The sequence below is a fragment of the Papaver somniferum genome, chromosome 8 (assembly GCF_003573695.1).
Source record: "Papaver somniferum cultivar HN1 chromosome 8, ASM357369v1, whole genome shotgun sequence".
Taxonomy (NCBI): Eukaryota; Viridiplantae; Streptophyta; class Magnoliopsida; order Ranunculales; family Papaveraceae; genus Papaver; species Papaver somniferum.
This window is the reverse complement of record NC_039365.1, coordinates 156,037,207-156,062,222: the sequence shown is the minus strand read 5'-3', so window position 1 is coordinate 156,062,222 and position 25,016 is coordinate 156,037,207. Positions and strand designations below refer to the sequence as shown.

General features: G+C 40.9%; 1 protein-coding gene, 1 long non-coding RNA gene and 1 pseudogene across 10 annotated transcripts; 2 read left to right on the top strand and 1 right to left on the bottom strand.

Annotated features, from left to right (window-relative positions):
• The first annotated feature begins 4,186 nt into the window (after window positions 1-4,186).
• On the top strand, window positions 4,187-5,479 carry LOC113306277 (putative receptor-like protein kinase At3g47110). The gene has a single exon (XM_026555234.1). The coding sequence runs from the start codon at window positions 4,187-4,189 to the stop codon at window positions 5,477-5,479; it is 1,293 nt and encodes a 430-aa protein (XP_026411019.1).
• A 290-nt stretch (window positions 5,480-5,769) lies between these two features.
• On the top strand, window positions 5,770-7,300 carry LOC113304827 (annotated as a pseudogene).
• Window positions 7,301-7,608: 308 nt separating this feature from the next.
• Window positions 7,609-10,544, bottom strand: LOC113304759. Of its 9 annotated transcripts, none has more exons than XR_003338373.1 (9): window positions 10,425-10,544; window positions 10,228-10,327; window positions 9,897-10,095; window positions 9,675-9,758; window positions 9,055-9,182; window positions 8,421-8,817; window positions 8,263-8,328; window positions 8,069-8,159; window positions 7,609-7,980 (listed from the first exon to the last, which is right to left on the bottom strand). It is a non-coding gene; the product is annotated as an uncharacterized LOC113304759 (long non-coding RNA). The 9 variants fall into 9 exon arrangements; XR_003338372.1 differs by having other exon boundaries at window positions 9,897-10,035; XR_003338368.1 differs by having other exon boundaries at window positions 9,897-10,327.
• Between the last annotated feature and the right edge of the window lie 14,472 nt (window positions 10,545-25,016).

Sequence of the window (25,016 nt, the reverse complement as noted above, 5' to 3'; positions counted from 1 at the left end):
TAGATCGTTCCCTCCCGGAACTCTGATACCAATTTGTTATAACAAATGGCTCTTCCAAGCACAATCAATCAAGAATTGAAATAGAAATGAAAATCAAAGTAAATCAAGCACACACAACACAAATATTTATAGTGGTTCGATCAAGATGATCTACATCCACTGTGGAAGACAACGATAGCGGTTTCACTATATATCCAACAAGATTACAAGGTATTAAATCAACCCCTCTCGAGAACCCTAGCCCTCTTTTTGGTGCCTCACACTCTCTGCACTTTTTTTTATAAGCAAGAAAATAACAGATGCCTACTCCGACCTATGGTCGTCACTAAGGGCAGGTAGGAGCCATACTGGTGGGATTGACCATGCCATATTGCTTACATTCTTCACAGCCCATTGGGAAAGCTCATGGGAAACCCTATTACAATTAGGATTGCCATAAGTTTCTCTTACTAACACAAAAGGAAGAAGAAGACTTTTTATGTCTCCTGATGCCTTTTGAGCCACAAAAAGGTAAATGGGCAAATGGGTAGGGTAAGTGGGTAAACCCAACTGAATACCAAACCCGTATTCAAGGCATAAATACAACACTCTTGGAATAATAGGCAAACTTCTTGATTAGTAAGAAGAATAAGACAGTAAGTATGAAACATTGACTTCTGTTTCATTTGTTTTTCCTCGTAATATTGAATGAAGCTGCAAGCTTTTGTCCCAGCTGGTTATTATTTCAGTGCAGGTAAAAAGAGGTGTTGTAGGCAAACAACCCTTTTCTTCTAGACTGGTTTACTTTGATCCCATGCTGCTTAATGGAAAAAAATTCTGTACTATAACCACTACTGGAAAAGAAAAGCATTAACTGAGCGATTTGGTGGATGTAAGTTCGCAATTTCCAAACACCAAGAAGAAGTAAAAAACAAATAAACGAAAAAGGTTTTAGAAGTAACGAAAAATTCTTTTTCGTTATTTTCTTCATTTCAATTTTCAAGGCTTCATCTCTGCGTGTCTCGCCGCACAGATATAGAGTGTACACAGCGAGAGAAACCCGATATTGATCTGCTCCTAATTCATGAATCATGAGTTGCATGACAGATAGAGGAGGCCCTCTGAGCCTGTGCTTAGCAGTTGGTAATAATACCCCATCTGACTCGACTGACGAAGGTGTTTTTAACAAGTGCCATGAAAATTTACGTTAAAATGCACAAGTGGAGTCCACGTGCTTTGCACGTTAGCAAACCTTAGTTTTTCATATGCATTTTTCATTTCTGCAAACCTATGATGCTCTGGAATAAAAACCATTATAACATACTAATGTCGGCTAAATATTTCGGCCTCTATGTGGTGGCTTGAACAGGTTGAGCAAGGTCTAATTTCTGCATACACTTTTGATGATGCATACCTTATTATTTTCTCAAACATTATGACCTTTCTCTTTTTTTCTGGATTTAATAACTCGGGCTTCCCTATTTCTTGGACTATTTTCTTAAGTAAGTATTGGGACTGGATTACTTGAGAAGAGATCAATAGTTCCAGCTGCGAGTCTACTGTAAATTTAAGATATAGACCATTGCTATACTGGTGCCATTGATGATATCAATACTGAAAGCTGATTTTATAAAACAATTAAGATGACACCAATATTTACATAAACAATGAACACAAACCTCTATACAATCTGGAAAAAAAACTCACAGAACATGTACATTGTACAATTGTTTTCATGACTTGCATTGTCTGCCTAATGAACAATTATATCCGAACAAAGAAATGATCATCGCCAGATCAAGGCATTTCCAGCTCAGCGTTCATCATCTGACAAATGCGGGCTCCCTATCAAGGTTAGGTCTAATAAGCGTACATGCTCAATTTTGCTAGATGTGGCATCCCCACTACTTGCAGCTAAAGGTTCTAAGGTGTTTGACATAATCCTGAATGCTCTAAGAGAATCAAAACTATGAAATTTCACAAATCAATATACAATCTCAAAATTAATTACCAACCATCCTAAGCAATTACAAAGAAAGATAGAGACAGACTTACATTTTTTTTTTTTTTTGATTTGTTATCAGAAGATATTAAATTTCCAATCTCACTCCAGCACCCTTATCATCACTTCTTCACCTTTATTATCCTTCGTTTTCCGCCTCTTCAACCTCCATTCATTTTCTTCTAATATATCATCATTAGTCATTAACCATTCTTCCGATAATCCTCCTCTAGTTTCCGTTGATTGATTAATCACTTTATCCATATCTAAATTACAGGTTACAGTAGAAAACAATTTTGATATGAGGACATGTACGTACCTAAACAATGAAAAGAAAAACAATCAACTCAATTTCTGATGTCCTCCATTTACCCTTCGAAACTCATCTGAATATTCTTGTGGGATTTTAGTTTTTAGAGAAGAGAGTGAGAGGGCGTTGACGGAGGAGAAGAATGATCGAAGACGGAGATGAAGTAATGTTTTCTTTATACGGTTGGATCTAACAGACGTGATTGGAGATGAATCTAATCAACGGAGGTAACTAAAAGAACTGGATGGATCAACAATACGTGCGACGTACCAATAATACGTGCGCAGACGAAAAATTCGGTGGCAACGAAAAAAAAGGTTAGCGTTTTCGATTTCTGTTGTTGGCATTAAAGAGGGGGAGATTTACCTCATCATCGTAAAACGACCCTGCTGTTATTCAAGCCAAAAATTGTTGACAAACCATGATTTGAAGCTCTAGATCAGAAGCTAACACCCCAATCATCAATTTTCCAAACGATATTGCAGTTAATATCCTCGGAAGGATGAAATCCATTGAAAAGAAAATAACTTTTGAGGAACCATTGCAGTTGATATCTGAAGGAGTTGAAAATAACTTGCGATGTCCAGTTCTACTCATGTTTTGCAATACCTACGCTATTCCTCAAGCTTGAACTCAGCGGACAAAGAGACTTTGCCGCAGCTGCAATGATGCATGGGTCACAGACAATAGTCTAAATTTTTTGATTAAGGGCATTATATTGACATTGGAGCTGGAATCTCCGGGAGTAAAGGGTACCCTTTTTTTTCTTTTTTCTTAAGAAGGAAAATCATGTGACCTATTGTGGACAGTTCTTAGTACATCAATTAAGACAGTAATGGAGGTCGCTCGAGTTCTTCCACTCAGGCTGAACAGTTGGCTGGACAGTAGTATGGTTTTACACAGTAAAATACATTTTCTGTAGTGGATCTTTTTGTTTACATGGAAGTGAGTGGGGAAGTGATTACAATACGTTTTAAGGTTATGAAATTAACTATCATCATGCAGTTCCCAATTTAGTTAAATTCTTAATGTGTTCGATTTACTTACCAAAAACTGTTGATAGTCTAACAAACACTCGAGATTTGTTGATGATCTATACTACTAAGTTGTGGACACTGTTGTATGCAGCTTTCCTAACAAGAATCTGGTGGTGAAAATAGACCGCGCAACCCGGTGCGTACGAGTTACTCTCTAGTTATACTTTATTGATGGATTTGTAAGAAGTGCTCCACTATCATAGAAAAATTAGGCAGAGAGAATCGTGGGTCGTCTTAAAATCTCAAGTGCATATAATCATAGTTGTTTCCAATTCCCTTTCACCATGCTTGGAAAATGATCGATCAATCTACTCAGCAATAAGATTTGTATTTTTCCCTCTTTGAATTTCCTTTGTTCTCAATGTATAATGTATTCGTTGTTTTCGATATTTTTCCAAATCGGAATAGACCTTGGTGCATTAATTTTTACCCCACTTAATCATGGCAAGGACTTCTTTTGTATCTACTTCTCCTCTTTTTGTATCTTATATAAGTACCTGCTTTTGGAGATGAATAAAATTATCCTAACATATTGTCGATGAACCTCTTAAGCTTATTGACATATCATCCAACTAGTGTGGCATAAGCTTTTCATTACAAATAAGGTGCATCAATGGAATTTCGTAGGAGGAGCTTCTTACTCATCATTTGTGTCACCCTTGTTTTATCCTCCTTGAACTGCCCACCTACGTCCCAGCATCTCATAGCCGAAACAGATCGATTAGCTTCACTTGCCTTTAAAAGCAATATAAATGATCCATTGGGAGCACTAATGAATCGTCTCACTGCAGTAATTGGACAAGAATTATATGCAGCCGTCGGCATCCAAGCAGAGTCGTACGCTTGGATTTACCATACATGAGTTTGGCAGGTTCAATATCTCCATATTTGGGAAATCTTTCTTTCTTAAAATATTTCAACTTGAATAATAATCAATTCACAGGCACAATTCCGCAAGAAATTGGTCATTTACCTCGACTTCGGGTTCTTGGGTTGTCAAATAATACACTTACAGGAAAGATTCCTAGGAACTTATCCTCTTGTAGAAGTATCGAGCTTGGTTCCCTATCTATGCTTCAAAAATTACACCTCGGGTGGAACTACTTTTCAGGAACCATCCCGGTTTCACTTTCAAACCTTTCGTTTCTCACCCAAATTGATCTAGGTAGAAACAATTTACACGGTAACATTCCATCCGAGCTTGGCCAGTTATCAAGATTATCTTATTTTAGTATCTCAGGAAATAACTTTTCAGGAACCATTCCACCCCAAATTTATAACCTCTCCTCCATCACTGTCTTTTATATGGCTTATAAAAAACTCCATGGATCCATTCCACCCTATATTGGAACTAGTTTCCCCAGACTCGAAACATTTGTTATAGGTGGAAATAAATTTTCTATACTAGATGTCAGTAAGAATCAGTTCACTGGACCTGTACCTAAACTGGGTACTCTACACGGTCTCATCTTTGCAAATTTTGGTGAAAATCATCTTGGAGATGGTAAAGTCGACGACCTTAGCTTTTTTAATTCATTATCAAATTGCAGTCACCTAGAAGTATTTTCTGTAACTCTGAATAATTTAACCGGCCAGTTGCCAGCTTCCATAGCCAACCTCTCGATAAAGCTTACCGTGTTGTACATGGGAGGAAACAATATATATGGTGAAATTCCTCCTGGAATTGAGAACCTTGTCAGCCTAAACGGTTTAGCCATGGAAGATAACCAGTTAACCGGAAATATTCCAGTTTCCATAGGAAAACTTCGCAATTTGATAATTTTATCAATTTGGGGTAACCAACTCTCTGTAAAAATCCCATCAAACATTTGTGATAGCCCTCGGCTAGAAAGAATTTATTTTTCTAGAAATAGATTGCAAGGTGGAATTCCGTCAAATTTTGGCAACTGTCTTAAACTGCAACACTTGGACCTTTCTGAAAATCAACTTACCGGTACTATACCAAAACAACTCATTGGTCTTTCTTCACTGTCAAATCTGCTGAACTTATCTTGGAATCACTTAACTGGTGATTTGCCTTCAGAGATCGGAAATTTGGTAAAGATTGTCAACCTCGACTTATCAAATAATAAAATATCTGGGAATATTCCAAGTTCTATCAAGAATTGCCTTGGTTTACAAATTCTTTAACTAGATGACAACTTATTCGAAGGGGTCATTCCTTCATCCTTAAAAAGTTTAACGGGAATTCAGTACTTGGGCCTCTCGGGCAATAACTTGTCTGGTCAAATTCCAGAGTATTTTCAGTCCTTTGTTTCGTTCCGGTATCTGAATTTGTCTTCAAATGACTTGGAAGGTGAAGTACCAAAGCTAGGTGTTTTTAAGAATACAAGTGCATTCTCAGTCGACGGAAACGATAAGCTCTGTGGAGGAATTCCCATACTGCGGCTACCGAGTTGCCCGAGCCCTGCATCCAAAAAGCAAAGCAAGCAATTCCATATGAAGAGACTTCTAATAATATTTGGAGTTGTTATATTTGTTATTTTCCTAGGCTCCTTTCTCATATGGTTTTGGAGGGGAAAAACAACAATCAGTTCTTCGTCTTTCAAAACTCATGTTGATGATAAATTTCGAAAGGTCTCATACAAAGAACTTCTTAAAGCAACCAATGGATTCTCCTCGGAAAATTTAGTGGGAATTGGAAGTTACGGATCTGTTTACAAAGGTTTATTAACACTAAGCCAGGAGACAACGACACTTGTTGCAGTGAAAGTACTAGATCTCCAGAGACGGGGAGCTTCGAAAAGTTTCATGGTTGAATGTGAAGCAATGCGAAGCATTCGGCATCGGAATCTCGTGAAGATGGTAACTTCATGTTCTAGTATTGATTTCAAACGAAATGAATTCAAAGCTCTGGTTTCAGAATACATGCCAAATGGAAGTCTTGAGAGTTGGTTGCACCCAGTGGAAAACGACGAACAGCTTCAAAGGTCAGCGAGGAGACCATTGAGTTTTATAGAGAGGCTAAATGTAGCCGCTGATGTTGCTTCTGCATTAGATTATCTTCATCATCATTGTCAGACACCAATAGTTCATTGTGATCTAAAGCCTAGCAATGTTTTACTTGATGATGACATGAACGGTCATGTTGGCGATTTCGGATTGGCAAAGTTTCTTGGCGGTGTCATCATCAATGTTGAAGAGGAACACCATACTAACAGTACTTCAGTCGGGATACGGGGATCGGTTGGTTATGCTGCTCCAGGTAAAAAAAAAATCCCACTTTGGCGAGCTTGTACATACTATAGCGTTTCATCCCACTGTCGAATGTGTAATACATTTTTCTTTTATTGGCATGCAGAGTATGGAATGGGTAGCGATGTATCGACTGGTGGAGACATATACATACAGTTACGGGATCATGATACTAGAGATGATTACTGGAAAGAGGCCTACAGATATCTTGTTCACCGATGGTTTAAACCTGCATGCTTTTGTTAAGACGGCTCTTCTTTCAGACCGAGTAATGGAAATTATCGATCCTGCACTACTTGTTCATCTCCGTCTTGAAGATGGTGATGGGAAAATCAACGAAATTCAAGTTAATACTGAGAATATGGCCACGTTACGCGATGCTGCGACAGGGATTGTCAACCTTGGCATTTTGTGTTCAACTGAAACACCTAGAGAACGGATGGATATGGCACACGTCGTAAAATAGTTGCAATCAATTAAGAAGATACATCTATCCGGAGTCGGATCCGAATAGGTGATCAATAAGATGACATAAAACCTGTATTTGAAGATTACCTTGTTGTTATTTTCATTTTGAATTAGCCTGGATACCCAAATAAAGACTTCCAGTTCCGGTGTCGCATGACAAATCCAACTGTAATATTATATATTTTCAATATAACAGTTGTATGTATACTAGATTTGTGCACGTGCTATGCACCGGGCATTTTTGTTCTTTTAATATGGGGTGCGCATGGCGTGGTGATTAACTTTTTATTTGGCGTGTGCCGGTGATGCATTTTTGATTTGGTGTGCAGAGCAAAAATATAAAACAACTCCGAAGGACCCGTAGAATCAACCACCGCAAATCATTTTTCCAAAATTGACTTGCAAAAGACTTGAAGGTAAAAGCAGTATAAGTTCCCACGGTCGAATCTTTCCTCAAAGGCGAAGATCGTGTTTTAGTGGTGATCAATGGCTCACTTGCTAGGGCGCAAGCATATGAACAGATCCCGAAACAGCATAAGATAATCTTGCTCTTTGTTGTATGAGAACGTATGAGCTTACCAAAAAGTAGGGTAATTATTACATAGAAAAGCCAATGAACTAAGACACGACACTGTTGAAAATTTCTTTAGTAGCGTCCACTTTTGAGATGATATGCAGTACATGATAATTGCAAATTGCATAAAAGAATGCAGCAGACGATAATCAATGAAACAAAAATCTAGAAGTACTCTATGTAACTATTAATGCCAGCAGATAGGTACAATTTGCCGTGACTATAACCTTGCAGACTAAAACATCATCCACAACATAAAGCTTCTCATCCACTGAACATCTGGAATCCTTAGAAGAGGGTTCAATTACACCTTGATCAAATGGAATCACCTACTTCCTTTTCGTGCAGTCAATCAGATAGTCTAGCCTTAAAATTGGTAATTTCAAACGTCCTGCTGAAATAGAATTAACATATCAAACGTAAGGGCTAAAAAACAGCACCAAATACTCGATGACCTAAAAATATCATACGACTACTTCTACCTTGGTCATATGATCTGAAAGTGATTATCGTAATCAAACTGATCGTAACATTCAGAATCCAACTATGCATTCACAACCAACAACTTCGTGCCTGAAAATATAAATTGAGAAAACAAAACAGAACATTATAACTAAATACGGAAGCCACCTAACGTTGATAGATAATAATGCCATTACGGTAAAAGACTATATACCTTTCTTGATCTTTGTATGCATTTCTCCAACTCTGCACTCACCACCAAACACTTCGTTTCTGAGAACTATCCTAAAGAACATGAAACATTAATGACTAAATATGGGAGCTACTCAACATTCATAGATAAGAATGCTATTACGGTGAAGTATTTTGTACCTTATATAGAAGTACTTGATGCCCTTTGCTCTGGTGGAAGTATATTAGTTTGCTCTGATGGAAGGCTTACAACCTGGCGAAGCACTTCTCCATATCCAATGTCGAGTACTAATCGACAGAGGGAACAAATCAACCAATATTAGAGAACCACTGTGGACACCTCGCGAAATCATGTTCTCACCGTAATTAGAAAGTAAAATGTAGGTAAGCAAAGTTGGCTACGTTTGGCGGGCGAGGGTCCTGATTTCCCATCTGACCACCAGTCATTGGTGTTTCTGGTAGGTGCACTCCATTGGCTGGTTTCTCGTGTAAACTTGGTGGCATCCAAAACGCAGGTATACATGAAAGTACCGGCTTGGCCACTATGGTCTGGAGTTAAATGCATACCAACTCCACCCTAAAAAAGAATACAATCAGAAGAAAGCAAGCAAAACGAAACCCAATTAAAATTCATAAAATACCTAAACAAACAACACAATTTGTGTAGACTAAATAGTATATATAGTATGGACAATGTAAGTATATTCTGAAGTTGTGTATACGGTAACACATGAGAATGCTAGTTATTCACATGAGAATTCTGAAGTTGGTGGGAGGAAGCAGTGGTAATCTTATTTTACTTGCGATTACTCACCTATATTATTCCATTTTTGCGCTGTGACTGTATTGCCGTGATTTCGGGTCAAAGTGAGGAACAGTATAGCTCCATAAGTATTGTGCACCTTAGGTTGACCGCGTTGTTCACTGCAATTGGGAAAGCATCTAAGCTTGCAAACACGAAAAAATGAAAACGTTCAACTGAGAGGCCATAAAACTATTTCAATTAGACAACAAATGAATATATTTTTACTTAGATTCCTGTTAGTTACACATGAGATTTAGGACACGTTGGATTAAGCTAGGATATTGTATAATCAAACTTGGTTTGGTTCTATATCACCAAACTGCCAACGCCGAGTCTCAGTCTAGGGTGAATTTCGTAAAGAGTTCTCTAAAAGTGGAGATTTTTAGACTAACTTCTATGCAAAATCTGATTTGAGGAACCATACAAAACAATGCCTTGTAGTCATAATACGTGTAGCATAACAAACATTCGAGAATATAACTGACGAAAATGTTTTCTAATAACTAAGATGTTTTGAGGAATGTACTTGTAGTACCACCGATAACAAATCCAGGCTACCGTAATATAGAGTTATATATGGGGATCACTGCAATATTTTGAACATTAAACTAAAAGAATATGTTCCGTACCACGTGCTCTTATGGTCTAATTGATACGCCACACAGACTCAGTGGCAACCACTATGTTCGAATCGCCTATACATGTTAAGATAGCTGCAAAAAAAAACATGAGAAAGGCCAAGTTTATAGTCATTTTAAGAGTACAGAATCTCTTTGTCTCAACATGTGCACAACAACACGGGCTAACCATGGGATACCATAATTTCTCCCTAAGAGAAGTACGGAAATTACCTGACGATGCAGCACTCTTGAATTTGAAGTGCAATTCAATTGATCGTTGACCAACATGTACTCCCAGCATTCCCGTATCATCTCCAACCCATCTAACATCAGGGCCAGCATCCAAGAAAATTGATAGAACCTTGCAGTTCTTTAACAATGGAAAACCCATTTCGGAAATAGTATGACATAATTTAGCAACAACTTAATACTTGAGAAGATATGCATTTGTACCATCCCAGACACAACAACAAATTAGCAAAATGTGAGAATATCGATCCATCATCAACTGAGACCATCCTAAGTATTGCTATAAATATTAACAGGAAACCGAGAGTAATACCTGAGTTTTTAGATTTAGTGTCTCTAATTCTTCCAAACTCTTCTCCCCAATATTGGATCTTCAATTGCAAAAAAACCAACAAACCCAGAATTTCAAAACCCTGGAATTACAAACCCAGTAGTAAATTTTGGGTTTATCTCAAAAAAATTAAAATTCAAAATTTAGGTTTTTCCCATGTAGGAAAATTTGAATTGTACCTGAATTACTATTTGGGCTTTTCTTAAAAACAACAATTCAAAATTTAGTTTTTCTTCCTGTAGGGGAAATTGAATAATTTGTGTAAAAGTGTATAATTTGCTCGAACGCTTAAAGTTTGTACGGTCTTTATCAATAACCAAATTGTACCTTAAAATTTACGTCAAAAATACAGTCTTTTATATATATATATATATAAAAAAGGCCAATTCCTTTTTTTTCACGAACTCCTGATTTCAACCGATTTCTATTTTTTTGGTGTATTAACGATTTCTTTTTCAAGAAATTTACGTTTTTTTTTTAATTATTATTATTATTTAACAGTTTGGACGTGAGTTTTGTCTACCTTTACTAAAGTATAGTTAAATATAGGTATAAATCAGGGACGGACCCGGAAATCTTTTCAGGATAGGGCTAGAATATTACTAGTTGTCCATGCGGCCATAAGGCCGTGGCAAAAATTTTTACAACGAATTACATAAATAATGTTTAACTTGAATTTGCCCAAAAAGTATTAGATAAATAGACAAGTATAACGTTAAAAACCGCAAATTTTAATTAGAAAAAGTGATGGGAGAAAAAAAAAATTATGGTTTATATAAGAAAAATGAGAAAGTAAATGGATGTGACAAAGAAAATTATATGTTTTAAACAAGGTCTTGGACTACAAATTATTTGTATTATAACTACAAGGATTAATCAGTAATAAAGACGGGCTAATTATTAATTTTTAGAGACAAAGGTGGGCTAATTACTAATTTTTTTAAAAATTACCTATACAAAAAAATTCCTAGCTAAAATTAGGAACGGGCTATAGCCCGGGTTAGTCCCTTGCTAGGCCCGTCCCTGGTGTAAACACGGTGTAATTAAATAATTTAAGTTTAAATTCTAACATAAATATTGTCTACCTGCTTTTTTTTCAACACCGTTAGTAACGGACAATTAAATATGTGTATCCAAATTGTAACTAAATTTTAATTACTACAACCAATAGAGTTATGCCAAGTGTCCTCACCATAGTTTCTGCATTAGAAAAGACATTTTTAGACCAATAGGAAGCGAGGGTTTCATCACTGTTTAATGTGAGAGCTTTATTTGTCAAGCCCTTTAAGGGGAAGATAAACTTCAAATTATAAATCCAAACTTAATATTCATGCAATGGGTCTGCATTGAATAATCACAATGTTATATCTGGGTCATTAACGTCTAGCACAAATATATCAGCGGAAGTATAAATGCAAAGAATACCTAAGGCACATCGCGCACGAGATTTGTAATCGACCTTGAAAAGCCTCACGAATTGTGTAATACGTCATTTGATGATGCTTTTGTTGATGCGGCCAAAGATTATCCAAATGGTTGTCATAATGCATACGAAGGATTCCTGGGTTACCGTATCCGCCCGAGATGGCACATAAAGAAGAGTATTCGGTGCAAATCTATGAACCAGGGCCGTCTCTAACAATTTAGAGGCTTGGGGCTAACATTCAAAAGAGGGCCTTTTCGTTATATACATGGGGAAAACATAAATGAAAAAAAATGAAAACTAATCGAACAATCCATTTATGCATGTATGTGAAAATCTAATAAGGGTCCAAAAGTAACTTAAAACTTAAGGGGAAAAGGCGTTTGTCTAAGAAATTTAAAACATCTATGAAATACAAACTATATCGCAAAGGAAAAAATATAATCCTGTGGAGATCTTTTTCTGGGTTTTAGTTGCAAAATCATTGTTATCTTGAAAATCCTTCGAAAAGCATGCCCAATAACTACGATAGCTAACCTAGTTATCCATTCATATGACATAGTTAATTTCGGATAAGATTTCGACAACTTCAACTTCCAAAATATTTTTAGTGCTAGACTGCTAGTGTACAACTTAATAAACTTCAAATGACACAATTCTAATGCCACAAACACTGATTTCAAAACAAAAAAATATTAACTAAATAAATTCAGTTAAAGTGATCGTAAACACCCTTAAATTATCATAGGGTAATGTGGAGACTAATCACAATACACAATACAATTATCTGGAAAACTCTATCTCTTTATAAGAGGAATTCCTCCTTGTATAGGCAAAGCCTGACATGTAAGTACCGTACACGTGTACCCTAATGACTTTCCTAATAAGTCTTCTATTATTAGCCGTACACATGTACTATTACAGTTGGGGTTACCTAGGCACCCACGTGTTATCTTCTTTGGGTAAGCTCACTTCTGTCGTGTCATCGGCAATAGCGACCCCGGCTTTTATCCATAGTGACCTCGGCTTTCATCCATAGTGACCCCGGCATTACCAATGGTAACCTCGGCTGACACTCGAGGTTCCCATTACTGTCCTCGGGTCATGGTCAAATTTCCCTGTTTACATAGCTCCCTGACTGTTTTGTCGAGGCTGACGGACTTGGCAATCAGTCATAGATTGTGTTGAGGGCACGTCTTCGATCGTTTCCTTCTTCTAGAAGCCCCCTGTTTAGTGGTGACCCGGCTTGTTCCTCGGAGCCCCCTATTTGTCACATCTTCGAATTTGGATGTATATCTGTCGGAGCCAATCCTTTGAGAAGACTTGAGGCACAATCGTACTCTCTTATGTTGCCTCATTAAAACCTTGTCAGGGAAAACCTAGTGGGACAAAACCTCAACGAAGGAAAAAAGAGTACAATGCGACAAGTCCATGTAGAGTCACTTTATTGAAGTTTGCTTCTTTTGAGTCTTTGATCTCCTTGATCTTCTCGGACGCGGATTCTTCATTGTTCAGTCACTTGGCTATACAGTTTTGGATCTTTGTATTTCCAGTGGATGCTCTATCTCGGGAAGTAGTCATCATAGCTCATGCAGGAATGTTGACGGGAAGCGTCTAACAACTTTAACCGCTTGGTCTCTTCGCCTTCTCAACTTCATCGTTGATAGCTTCGGATATACAGCAGTGGAAGCCCCCTATATGAACTCTTGTCTTGGTTCTTTGGTTTGAAGTCACTTCGGGTTTTCATTTAGTGATGCATTCGCTACAAAAATAAGTATATAAATCAGCTCTCTAGTTTTCCGGATTGGGTATGTTTCTTCATCAGCATCCCCTTGGCAGTTTGTCAAAGGCTTTCCAGTCTTGGAAAATAGTCATATGCTTTGTCTCTTCTTATAATCTGATCCAGTCTCGTATGTGAGAGTTGTAAGGAAAACAACAAAGGTGGTGGCCTTTCATTTGGCTTGTTCTTTATCGTTTACTTCCTTGTTTCCTCCTTTATCTCCTCCCCCCTCTTTTCTTTTCGGATTCAATAACTTGTGTTAATCATGTTTCGTACGCGCTTTCATGCACTTATAGTCCACTTATCTTCTTGAATCATTTATGCAATCATGACCGTGTCCCTGTTGAGTCTTAGTGTTGTGGTTGAGTCCCCTGTCATCCTATGGCTTGTGGAGTTCATGTTGTTCTTATCGATATTCATGATATCGACAAAGTCATCTTGCGGGTGTGTGTGGTTTGAAAATTATACAGGAGGTTGAGATGTTCTTCCGCGAATGGGGCAATGATATAGGATGAGTTACTTGTGGGAATACCTTGTACGAAATCATGTCAGAGATGCTAGTTTCTTCGTAGAAATTGTTTCTTCGTATACTTCTCTTCTTTTCACTCATCTTTTTTTTTCTTCTCTGTAAATTTTCTCACCCATTTTGTTGGAAATGAACGTGTAGATTCGGATAAGAAGCATAGGGGTCTGGTGGTTTTGTTATATGGGTACTAATTAATGGCAACTGCAAGATGAAACTTAGCTTATATAAAGACAACTCTCTTTATTGATGTTTAGAAAATCTCTCAAAATTAAACACAAGCTCTAATCTTGCTCATATGATCAACCACAACTTTGGTGATCATATATATATAGAACTATGAATTCCTTTTCCTAGTCATATTACCTTATTACATGTCTTTCCTTTTCTTAGAACTAGATGACTTCTAATTCCCTTAGGATTACATCAATTTCCTAATCTTGTCCTAACCAACTTGTTAGTGACTTCTATGTTGAAGTTAATCCAACATTCTCCCCCTTAAGCTTCAACTGTGCTTGTGAAAAATCTTGTACGTATGATGGTGCTCTCGTCTCCCATGGCTCGGTGTAGACAAGCTCTGATACCAATTAATGACAACTGCAAGATGAAACTTAGCTTATATAAAGACAACTCTCTTTATTGATGTTTAGAAAATCTCTCAAAACTAAACACAAGCTCTAATCTTGCTCATATGATCAACCACAACTTTGGTGATCATATATATATAGAACTATGAATTCCTTTTCCTAGTCCTATTACCTTATTACATGTCTTTCCTTTTCTTAGAACTAGATGACTTCTAATTCCCTTAGGATTACATCAATTTCCTAATCTTGTCCTAACCAACTTGTTAGTGACTTCTATGTTTTGTTGTCTAACTTTCCTTCCATCTTTGAGTTGTGGAAATTTTATAACGTACTTTCCATTGTTTACTTTCCTTGTTCCATGTACGCCCGCAGTTCCTTCTTCATTAACAGAGGTTCCACCGAAGACATGAATTTTCTTATCCCCATTGATGATTGAATCTTCGGATTTAATTTTTGACGATGCCTCTTATTGACTTTGGAGGTTGGTGGTATAAGGCAGTGGTGTCTTCAGAGTACAGTAGGGTGATGATCCGATGTTGGGTGTGGATTTTGGTGATTGGGTCATTGTTACTGCTTTTGAAGGTGGGAAATGGGGGTAGTGGCAGTTGTTGTCACGGGTGATGGCTGGTGATCTCTTCTTTGGAAGTTTGCTCTTTTGTGGATGATAGGTGATAGTTGTTAAGAATAGAGCTAGTGGCAAAAACTTGGTCGAAGTCCGGGGCTGGTTAGCAAGCTCAGGTTTGTAATGCCCTCGATGTTAAGAGGCTCTTCTCTTTGAACATGATTTTGATGGATGAATATGATGTTTCCAAACAGGTTTTTCGGATTGATATTGGTGATGCTGTTATTAACTCCGACAATTGATAGTCGAGAGTAGTAGTGTCCTGGGTTGTAGCCAAGGATCTTTGTATTTCCCTGGTCTTCTCGTCTTTCCAAATTTGGAATTTTTACTAGTAGTTGGTGTTCTTCTTTTCTTTTTATTTATTAACTGCGGCAAGGCTTTGAGCAGCTACGGAGCTTAGTTGTGCATTGTACAGGTTTCTGATGAGATATTGATGGTGGTTGAAACCTCAGTTTGTTGTGCAGATATCAACTCCTTGTTATCCTGTCTCTCTTCAATTTATTCCTTGGATTCAACGCAAGCCATGCCTCCGGGGTTCACTGATGTATGCGGAACTTCCCGATGGTTGCCGATTTGAAGATGAGATTTTGGTGGTGATTACTGTTGGATATGGGAATAGCGGAGCTAATAATGGAAACTTGGGGTGAACATTGACTGAATTTCTTCGTGATGTCTTCGGTGTTTTGTGATCAAGTGTTCTATATTAGTAATGTCGGATAAGTGGAGACGGAGGTAGAAACAACTTTGAGTTATTTAGCTGATCTCGGGCGTTTTTGAGGAGAATGAGATAAAGTATGAGGGCACGAGTGCTTGCTGGTGATTCTTTCTATGGAACTTTCCCTTCTTTCTGATGATGGGCAGTAGGTGAGTAACACTGCAAGCATCACTTCCTCCCTGTTCGGCTCTTGGTTACTTTCCACTTTTTTTTATTATTATTATTATTTTTGGGTTGCGTCTTCGGATTTGGTGCTGATAATGTTTTTATTGTCCCCGATAGTTCATCATCCGAGGTAGTGTTGTCCTCGGACGACAGTGGACCGATGGTGTAATGGTGGGTATGGGTTTTGATTGTTGATAGTTGTAATCATTAGATGTATGAGTGGCGGAGCTGTGAAAATTATTGGGGATAGTCGCCGATGAGTGGTAGAAATGGAGACTTCGGGTGAAAAAGTGGAGGTACCGTTTGTTGTTATTAAGTTCTGTGTGTGGTGTCATGTCATCGAGTAGAGAAAAGGGAATGGTAACACACATATCCAAATGGGTGACGATGATGTTATTTGATTGAAAGTTTTGTGGTGTTTTCGGTGTTTTGTAACCCGATGGTTTTATTGGGTTAGAAGAACTGGATTAAGGTTGAGGGAAAAGAGCTAAAATACGAGATGCGTATGCATACTGGTGGTATTTTCCGAGGTTGGTGGAGTTGTCAAGTATATGTACTGGTGGTATTTTCCGAGGTTAGATACGATGGTGTCCCCGGGTGACGATGGGATGGGGTGATTGTTTTGATGGTGGATGCGGATGTTTGGTTATGGAGTATTGATAATCGTTAAAAGAAAATAAGTGGGCCAGCTGTTGAGATGCTGGTATTGACATGTGAACATGATTTGGAAAACATGTGATCGTCCAGGTGTTGAGTATAAGGGTGGAACGTGCCCCACTTCCCCACCGAGTCTTATTTTTCTTATGTACTTGGAAGAACATTTCTTTTGTCATTCAAGGAACCACGGTCCATCCTCTGACCTTTCACTTCATCATTTTCGGGTATACATCTACATGACACGGCTTCGGGTAGCAAGTTTTGAGAAATTTGGGCGATTGGAGAATACAGAGGAACACCTTCTCCAACAGAAACAAGAGAACGGAGATGTGGGTTATTCGCCTGAATTGTATGCCGATAAGATGACTGAACATTTGAGAAGCTCTTGTGAACTTCTTGTAAATAGTTGTTACGCAAGTAGCAACGTCACTGCTCCGGATCTTGTCTTCCCAATCAGGACTAAACACTGTCTACCGAAGAAACAAAAGGTGTTAAATTAGGAGAAAGGTTTGGTGATTGCAAGTGATAATTTCAAATCAGAACTAATAATCAGTTTAATTTGCAAAAACCTGAGCAGATTTTGTTTGGGAGTTTGTCACTGAAACAATCAATTAATAGTTACAGTTTGATTGAGAGATTAAGGAAGGATGAAACTTATCTTTATAATTGTTTTTGCTGATTGAATCTCCGGATTTGATGTTGGTGATCAGGGCCGTCTTCTACATTTCGGGTACTCTAGGCGAACGAAAATTTTGGGGCTTTTTTATGAGTTCACAAATTAGGAGAGGGCTGGTGTTGATGGTGGTTTTTAGCTTAGGGTTAAAATCGTAAAACCTTACGTCTGACATGACGTCACTAGGACCACTAGCGCATTTATTGAATCATTAAACACGCCTACGTAAGAATTACCATGGTACCATTTTTTTTACATATATATGTGTCATGTTCCACGGCAGAACCCTTAACATTGACCGACATCATCTATGCCAAACCCTAATTCTCATGCTACCGTGTCAATGGCAAACCACGCCAGCCACGTCTCCACGCCAAGGCATGCCAACCATGCTAGCCGCATCACCGTGCCAATGGAAAACCTTGCCAGCCACGTCTCCGCGCCAAGGCATGCCAACCATGCCAGCCCCACCACCGTGCCAATGGCAAACCTTGCCAGCCACGTCTCCGCGCCAAGGCATGCCAACCATGCCAGCCGCACCACCGTGCCAATGGAAAACCTTGTCAGCCACGTCTCCGCACCAAGGCATGCCAACCATGCCAGCCGTACCACCGTTCCAATGGAAAGCAAGGCCAGCCACGTCTCCGCGCCAAGGCATGCTAACCATGCCAGCCGCACCACATGTGCCAATGGAATGCCGCGCCAGCCACCTTGTCGCGCCTAAGCCATGTCATGCCGGCCTTCCCTTCACGGTTGCCAAAACGAAAGCGTGCGACAATCAACAACCACCCTTCCATCTTAGATGCAAATCTCCGCCGTTCAAGGTCACCAACCAATGCATTGTAGCCTTTGGTCCAACGCCAAAACCCTAGTTTGGCCACGCCTAAAACATGCCAAGGCATACCGACCATGCCACATGTGCCAATGGCATGCCGCTCCAGCCACCTTGACGCGCCTAAGCCATGCCATGCCGGCCTTCCCTTCACGGCTGCCCAAACGAAGGCGTGCAACAATCAACGACCACCCTTCCATCTTAGATGCAAATATCAGCCGTCCAAGGTCACCAACCGACGCATGGTAACTTTTGTCCCAACGCCAAAACCCTAGTTTGGTCGCGCCTAAAACATGCCAAGGCATGCCGACCATGCCACATGTGCCAACGGCATTCCGCGCCATCCACCTTGCCGCGCCTAAGCCATGCCATGCAGGCCTTCCCTTCACGGCTTCCAAAACGAAGGCGTGCGACAATCAACGGCCACCCTTCAATCTTTGATGCAAGTCTAAGCCGTCCAAGGTAACAAACCAACGCATGGTAACCTTTGTCCCAACGCCAAAACCCTAGTTTGGCCGCGCCTAAAACATGCCAAGGCATGCCGACCATGCCACATGTGCCAATGGCATGCCGCGCCATCCACCTTGCCGCGCATAAGCCATGCCATGTCGGCCTTCTCTTCACAGCTGCCAAAACTAAGGCGTGCGGCAATCAACGACCACCCTTCGATCTTAGATCCAAATCTCAGCCGTCCAAGGTCACCAACCAATAACCTTTGGCCCAACGCCAAAACCCTAGTTTGGCCGCGCCTAAAACATGCCAAGGCATGCCGACCATGCCACATGTGCCAATGGCATGCCGCGCCAGCCACCTTGCCGCGCCTAAGCCATGCCATGCCGGCTTTCCCTCCAGAACTGCTAAAACGAAGGAGTGCGACAATCAACGGCCACCCTTCCATCTTAGATGCAAATCTCAGCCATCCAAGGTCACCAACCAATGCATGGTAACCTTTGGCCCATCGCCAAAACCCTAGTTTGGTCGTGCCTAAAACATGCCAAGGTTTTTTATGGTACTCGATTTTGTACTTATTATGGTGTTTTATGTGTTTGTAGGTATTTTTGGGAAATAAACATTTTTGGAAAATTCGGCTCGAAAAGTTGCTCGGGGCACCCCGGAGGACATTTGCTATACGGACCCCAGATTTGGATAAGGAGCACCCATGGCTATGTGTAGCCCAAATTCATCCACATCACCCATTTTTTATCGGCACCCCACTCTGGTTAGGGGGCCACCCTTCTTCATCATTTGAATTCAAGAACTGGCGAGAAAATTTGGTTCTTCCCTAGAAGATTAGGTTTCGAGAATTCAAGGGGTTATAGTGTGATTCAACGGCTGATTTCGATTGGGATGAACGTGATATTCCCAAACAATGCTGGTATGGGTGTTCAAATAAGTTTACTTGGGCTGGATAATCGTTGGGAAGAAAACAGGGGAATACGTGTGCAGTTGAGATAATAACGAGATTTGCATGAGTTGGAGAGAGTTCTGCGCATGCTAGGAAGATTCTAACAACCATTTGGCTCGTGACAGATATAAATAAGGAGAATTTTCATATGTATAACGCGTGCAGGAACAAAAAAGGGAAATAATATTTTCCCGTGTCTGGCAGAGTCATTGAGAATTATCCTGGAGTTATTACAGAGATTCTTAGGCCCTGTTGAGTATATAAAGACTGTTCGGAGGTCATAGAAGGGTTACTGAGAGTTTGGGAGAGTTTTGGAGAAGACAGAGGTGATAATCAGAACCACCAGAAATACTTTTCTGCTGCTGCTCATCTGAAGAACACGGAGAACATACCATCCAAGACAGTCGTTTTTCAACAGTAGAAACGACACACAGGCGTGGGTCGAGAGATACAGAATCAGCGACAATACTGTTCTATCGTTCTTTTCAGTTTGTAAAAAATATAACTGTTACAAACCCGGTTTTATCATTGTTTCTCCCATTTCATCTTTGTAAACATCCTTTGAGCAATAAAAATGAATATTGAGCATGTTTCCATGATGATGAGCTAATTCTCCCACAACCAAGGAAATGAGGAAGCTATTTACGCATGAACAATTGGTAACTATTTTATTTTCTCTAATTTATAATTTATAATTCACTCAATCACTGCTTTTGCAGAGTTTTAAATTGTTTGCATAATTTTCTTAATTAGTTGTGATTCAATCTGATAGGTTATACTTTGTTTAGTCAATTGATAATCTATGCTTAGGGAATACAATTGATATTTGATAATTTGCCTGATTATTTATGAATTAAGAAATAAGGGACTTAAAAGATAATTAGAGTTTTGGATTATTTGCCATAATTTGTCATGTGTGATAGTGGAATCAGTGTCTTGGTTATTCCTAATAATCTTGAATTAAGTTTTGTTTGTTTTTAAATTTCATTAAATCTAAAATATTTTGCTTTCACAAGTCTCAACGAACTCATTACTACAACTCAATTGAAAATCACATCAACAACACTCAGAAAACGTTTGCTAGCTTTCCCATCTGTTATGACACGACAAGGGATGACTGGGGACTTTCCACAGTCACGGCGGTGCTTCCCACAAAACTCGGTCTTACACCCGGGAGAGTCATTTTCATCAGGAGATCCGAAAAACCGAGTAAGTCTTGCTAGACAAAATACATGGTCTACTACTTCAAATCTTCACAGGGGATATAAAAACCGATAGCCATATTTTCCCCGTGTTTCATGCTTTCTACTATCGCACAACATTCACAATTCCATGACTTCCCTGGGGTACTCATGCCACTTATATTCATAACCAAAAACATCAATATTCTAAAACAGTTCATCCCTAGGGTACTCATGCCACTAAATGTTGATGGTAGGGTTAAAATCGTAAAACCTTACATCTGACATGACGTCACTAGGACCACTAGCGCATTTATTGAATCATTCAACAGGCCTACGTAAGAATTACCAGGGTAACTTTTTTTTACATATATGTGTCATGTTCCACGGTAGGACCCTTAGTATTGACGAACATCACCTTCGTACACCAAACCCTAAATTCTTACACCACCGTGCCAATGGCAAACCATGCCATACACGTCTTCGCGCCAAGGCATGCCAACCATGCCAGCCGCACCACCGTGCCAATGGCAAACCATGCCAGCCGCACCACCGTGCCAATGGCAAACCATGCCAGCCACGTCTCCGCGCCAAGGCATGCCAACCATGCCAGCCACGTCTCCGCGCCAAGGCATGCCAACCATGCCATCCGAATATGCCAATGGCATGCCGTACCAGCCACAGCTCCGCGCCAAGGCATGCCAACCATGCCAACCGCACCACCGTGCCAATGGCAAACCATTCCAGCCACGTCTCCGCGCCAAAGCATGCCAACCATGCCATCCGCGCCACCGTGCCAATGACAAGACGTCCCAACCACATCTTCGCGCCAAGGCATGTCAACCATGCCAGCCGCACCACCGTGCCAATGGCAAACCATGCCAGCGACGTCTCCACACCAAGGCATGCCAACCATGTCAGCTGCACCACCATGCCAATGGCAAACCATTCCAGCCACGTCTCCGCGCCAAATCATGCCAACCATGCCATCCGCGCCACCGTGCCAATGGAAAACCGTGTCAGCCACATCTCTGCGCCAAGGCATGCCAACCATGCCAGCCGCGCCACATGTGGCAATGGCATGCCGTGCCATCCACACCTCCACCGCAATGCATGCCAACCATGCCAGTCGCGCCACCGTGACAATGGCTAACCATGCCAGCCGCGCCACCGTGCCAATGGCAAACCATGCCAACCACGATTCCATGCCAAAGCCATGCCGACCACGCTACATGCCGCTGGCTTCCAAAACGAAGGGTTGCAACAATCAACGACCACCCTTCCATCTGAAATGCAGATCTTAGCCGTTCAATGTCGCCAGCCAACACATGGTAACCTTTGGCCCAACGCCAAAACTCTAGTTTTGGCCACGCCTAAACCGCGCCAAGGCATGCCGACCATGCCACATGTGTCAATGGCATGCCGTTCCAGCCACCTTGCCGCGCCTAAACCATACCATGCCAGCCTTCCCTTTACGGCTGCCAAAACGAAGGCGTGCGACAATCAACGGCCACCCTTCCATCTTAGATGCAAATCTTAGCCATCCAAGAACGCCAGCCAACGCATGGTAACCTTAGGCCAACGCCAAAACCCTAGTTTTGGCCACGCCTAAACCGCGCCAAGGCATGCCGACATGCCACATGTGCCAATGGCATGCCGTGCCAGCCACCTTGCCGCGCCTCAACCATACCATGCCGACCTTCCCATTACGGCTGCCAAAACGAAGGCGTGCGACAATCAATGGCCACTCTTCCATCTTAGATGCAAATTTTAGCCGTCCAAGGTCACCAACCAACGCATGGTAACCTTTGTTCCAACGCAAAAACCATAGTTTTGGCCACACCTAAACTGCTCTAAGGCATGCCGACCATGCCACATGTGCCAATGGCATGCCGTGCCAGCCAACTTGCCGCGCCTAAACCAGGCCACGCCGGCCTTCCCTTCACGGCTGCTAAAACGAAGGCGTGCGACAATCAACGACCACCCTTCCATCTTAGATGCAAATCTCATCCGTCCAAGGTCACCAACCAACGCATGGTAACCTTTGGAACAACGCCAAAACTCTAGTCTGGCCGCGCCTAAAACATGCCAAGGCATGCCGACCATGCCATATGTGCCAATGGCATGCCGCTCCAGCCACCTTGCCGCTTCTAAGCCATGCCATGTCGGCCTTCTCATCACGGCTGCCAAAACGAAGGCGTGCGACAATCAACAACCAGCCTTCCATCTTAGATGCAAATCTCAGCCGTCCAAGGTCACCAACCAACGCATGGTAACCTTTGGCCCAACACCAAAACCCTAGTTTGGTCGTGCCTAAAACATGCCAAGGCATGCCGACCATGCCACATGTGCCAATGACATTGCCGCGCCAGCCACCTTGCCACGCCTAAGCCATGCCATGCCGGATTTCCATTCACGGCTGCCAAAACAAAGGCGTGCGACAATCAACGTCCACCCTTCCATCTTAGATGCAAATCTCAGCCGTCCAAGGTCACCAACCAACGCATGGTAACCTTTGGCCCAACGCCAAAACCCAAGTCTGGCCGCGCCTAAAACATGCTAAGGCATGCCGACCATGCCACATGTGCCAATGGCATGCCGCTCCATCCACCTTGTCTCGCCTAAGCCATGCCATGCCGGCCTTCCCTTCACGGCTGCCAAAACGAAGGCGTGCGACAATCAACGACCACCCTTCCATCTTATATGCAAATCTCAGCCGTCCAAGGTCACCAACCAACGCATGGTAGCCTTTGTCCCAACGCCAAAACCCTAGTTTGGCCGCGCCTAAAACATGCCAAGGCATGCAAACCATGCCACATATGCCAATGACATGCCGCGCCAGCCACCTTGCCGCGCCTAAGCCATGCCATGCCATGCCGGCCTTCCCTTCACGGCTTCCAAAACGAAGGCCTGCGACAATGAACGACCACCCTTCCATCTTAGATGCAAAATCTCGACCGTCGAAGGTCACCACCGAGCCGGCAAGTCTCCCAAGCTCAACTTGCCAGACAACAGCAACATGCTACATGTTTTCCATGAAAACGTCGAGACATCAACACATGTCACAAACTGGGGGATGCTCGTTGGGTATTGGTTTGGCGGTTTATAGCGTGCGGCGTACACTACGCCCGTTATAAGACAGTGTCATAAGGATGAGGCGGTTAGTAAATACAGGGAGTAATGGTGAAACACTTTCTTTTATGGAACATCAATTACAGGCGTTACCGGCTACCACCTCTTCCCATTTACTCACCCGTTTTCCATTTTTTAATGAGACCAGAATACGTTTCACTTCGACTTGTATAAATAGGTCTTACCTATTTTCACCGAACAACAAGTTCTGGTCAGGAGCATACAACACTCAGAAAACGTTTGCTAGCTTTCCCATCTGTTAGCTTCCCACTTTCTGATGCAAGTCACAAAACAACTACTCTTCCAGGATCAACTATTCTGGTCTCAACACTCTCTTTGCTTCCCTCCCCAAAACCAACCCTTCTCCTCCTCTTTGTGATCGAAGCAAGTCTGGGACGACCATTTCTTGGTTTAGGACGGATTTGTACAGATTGATCTCTTGAATCTAAAGTACTCCCTTGCAGTACATTGTTTAGGGTTTAGACTCGTTTCTCATCCACACACCCGAAATTACCGAAATCAGGAGAAACCGTTTTCACCCTCAAACAGCTGGATATTTAAATTATAAGAAGCTTAAATGACAACTTGGATTAGGCAATGCGGACGAAGGCCGCCAAAAAAAATTCAGCATTTTTTTTGGTTAGATTTTGGGTTCTCAGCTTGTAATTTGATATAAAAATACCCTAAAGTGGGTTGTTGGTTTCAAAAATTGAAATTTTAGTGACGCTTATAGATGTTATTAAAGATTTAGCAACAACTAACTGTAAAAAACTATCTGTAATTTAAATAAGTGTTACAAAACACTTTAGTAACATTTATAAATGTCACATATTGATAATAGTAAAATAAAATGAAAACAAAAATATTGGGCCCCAATAATTTGGGGCTCTAGGCAGCTGCCTAGACTGCCTTGCTCTTAAGCCGGCCCTGTGTGTATATATTTACCTATCAGTTCTATCAGGTACTTTCCTTAAGCTTAAATATGTTTGTTCAATCGTATGTTAGGGTTAAACATAGTCATAAATATTCTAAGATTTCACCGTCATCGGAAAAGCATCCCAAATCTCTTTAATGAT

Excerpts from the sequence above, each read along its gene's own strand:
- LOC113306277 (XM_026555234.1), top strand. The coding sequence starts at position 4,187 with ATGAGTTTGGCAGGTTCAATATCTCCATATTTGGGAAATCTTTCTTTC.